Here is a 2,319-nt window from a genome sequence, read left to right as displayed (position 1 = left end):
TTTTTATTATTATATTCTTTATTATATATTTGCTTTATTTCTTTACAGATCTCTGTAGTATCTGAAGAGAGGTTTTATGCAAAATGGAATCCAGCAGCACACCTGGCTTCTGGTGAAGTTAACTTCCAAACGGGAATTCTAGCAGGAAGGTTGGCCATAAACAGGCTGCATCAGGAGCTGGGGGCTAAAGGCTTTAATCAGGCAAGAACTGGGGGTACCACTGCGATTTCTCTCCTTTCCTGTTGTGAGTGAGCACAGTTGCAATGGTCTGTCTTTTCTAGGTGTATGTAGATCAAGTTGATGAAGATATAGTGGCAGTGACGAGGCATTGCCCTAACACACACCAGTCTGTTGTGGCTGTAAGTCGAACTGCCTTCAGGGATCCTAAAACTTCATTCTACAGTAAAGAAGTACCTGAAATGTGTATCCCAGGTAATCAGATTTCTTTTCAAGAGGTGGCAGGCACAGGAAGAAATTCAAGTTATTCTCATTCCATGCTTTTTATAATAATGTCATGGTTTCAGGTTGAGAATTTTCAGTATATAACCCTCTTTTTATATGTACCTACATGCATGCACCAAAAGTGGTTAAAGAAACCATAAGAAGCTTACCTCGCTTAGGGTTTTCAAAGGCATTCATGTTGAGTCTGCTTCCTCTTAGAAGCTCCCTATGAGGGTGTGCTTTTGTTTGTTGTCTTCTTTGTGAGCTGCTAAGAAATAGTTAACAGCAAGAAAGCTAAAGAAAGTTAGTTGTACAGAGTTGGGGCAGTGATTACTACTAAGTACTATGTTGTGCAAAAGGCTAAAATATCATCATTTCTTAATTCATCTTTTTTGTATATGACTATTTTTGTAGTTTTAAAATACATATTCATAAGAAATGACTTTGTACTGCATAAGTTAATGTAGAGATAATATTATGAATGTATTATCTATATATGCAAAGTATTTACTGTACTTAATGGTAGCAAATTATAGAATCATGGAATAGAATCATAGAATAGTTAGGGTTGGAAAGGACGTTAAGATCGTCTAGTTCCAACCCCCCTGCCATGAGCAGGGACACATATAACAACTTCTGTCCACTACCTGGACACATTGCTGAAGAGAAGCTTTCCAAAGTGGCTTTATAGGTATACTCAATTCTCTGCATGCATGCATGTGCCTGTTTTAGTCACTTTACATGTTAAGACATTTACAAGTGGCTGCAAGACTTAGAGTTGTATTTTGAATATTTGAGGTTTTGAGCATTTAGGGATTTAGTTTTCGACTTTGCTTCATGTTTTCAAAAGAACCACTTTTCAAGGATCTTAACAGCTGCGGTATGATTTAACTTCTCTTAGGAAAAATAGAAGAAGTAGTACTTGAGGCTCGGACTATTGAGAGAAGTGCCAGTCCTTACAAAAAAGATGAACATTTTGTGAATGGATTGCCTAATTTCACAGTGGAACTCAGAGAGCACATCCAGGTGGGCTCCTTCACCCATGTTCTCATGGAATATTTTGTCATTTGTGTTACTTTACCCTGGAAAAGACATTGAATTTCTGTCGCAAACGTGTTTTCTTTTCAAAGATCAAGGACAGTAAAATCATAAAGCAGGCTGGAACTGCCATAAAAGGGCCGAATGAATTTGTGCAAGAAATAGAGTTTGAAAAATTGACCCCAGGAAGTGTAATAGTGTTCAGGTATGTTGTTAGAGCTGTGAAATGGCTGTGTTAGTGAAGAGAATGATGGGCTGCTTTGCTTTGAGACTTGGGAATAGTTGTTAGAACTACTAAATTTCTCCAAGTTATGCACTTGTTCTTACAGAGTTAGTCTTGACCCAAAGGCACAAGAGGCTGTTGGTGTCCTGCGCAATCACTTGATCCAGTTCAGCCCTCACTTTAAATCTGGAAGCCTTCCTGATGATCACTCAGCACCTATACTAAATACGTTATTTTCCTCGTGAGTATGCTTTAAGCTTCTGAAGTAGAACCAAGGGATCTACACTGGGAGCAAAGAATGCTCTGTAAACTCCATTGCTATTGTGATAGATTTGGATTGTCAGAAAGCAATAAAAGCTCTGAGAGATGCTTTTTATGTATAATATAAGCAGGGTTAATACTTCAAAACGTTCTGTATAATTGCTGCTTAAAGCAGACTTGCTACATGAAGTGCTTGTCACTGCTGGGGTTTGGCTGTTCGGGGTTTGTGCTTAATATGGTGTTTCTAAACAAACACTGAAACATCAGAGCAGAGCATCTCAAAATTTAGGCTCTTAATTGCCAGGATGAAGTTGTGAGCTCTTTTGATTTAAGTCTGAAGTTAGCACTGTTTGTGA

The 2,319-nt window shown here is 38.2% G+C and overlaps 1 protein-coding gene across 1 annotated transcript in view; it reads left to right on the top strand.

Moving 5' to 3' along the window:
- Nucleotides 1-48: 48 nt before the first annotated feature.
- AGL (amylo-alpha-1, 6-glucosidase, 4-alpha-glucanotransferase) overlaps nucleotides 49-2,319 on the top strand; it is a gene marked incomplete at its 5' end in the record, with an annotated part of 16,797 nt that continues 14,526 nt past the window's right edge. Inside the window, 5 exons of the mRNA XM_010016008.1 lie at nucleotides 49-201; nucleotides 282-432; nucleotides 1,343-1,467; nucleotides 1,572-1,684; nucleotides 1,809-1,943. Of these exons, the coding sequence (XP_010014310.1) occupies nucleotides 49-201; nucleotides 282-432; nucleotides 1,343-1,467; nucleotides 1,572-1,684; nucleotides 1,809-1,943 (677 nt within the window). The remainder of the gene's footprint in view (nucleotides 202-281; nucleotides 433-1,342; nucleotides 1,468-1,571; nucleotides 1,685-1,808; nucleotides 1,944-2,319) is intronic.

This window comes from Nestor notabilis, unplaced genomic scaffold (genome assembly GCF_000696875.1).
Source record: "Nestor notabilis isolate BGI_N333 unplaced genomic scaffold, ASM69687v1 scaffold17066, whole genome shotgun sequence".
In the NCBI taxonomy this organism is placed as follows: Eukaryota; Metazoa; Chordata; class Aves; order Psittaciformes; family Psittacidae; genus Nestor; species Nestor notabilis.
The sequence above is the reverse complement of the archived record's forward strand: the minus strand, read 5'-3'. Positions and strand labels throughout refer to the sequence as shown.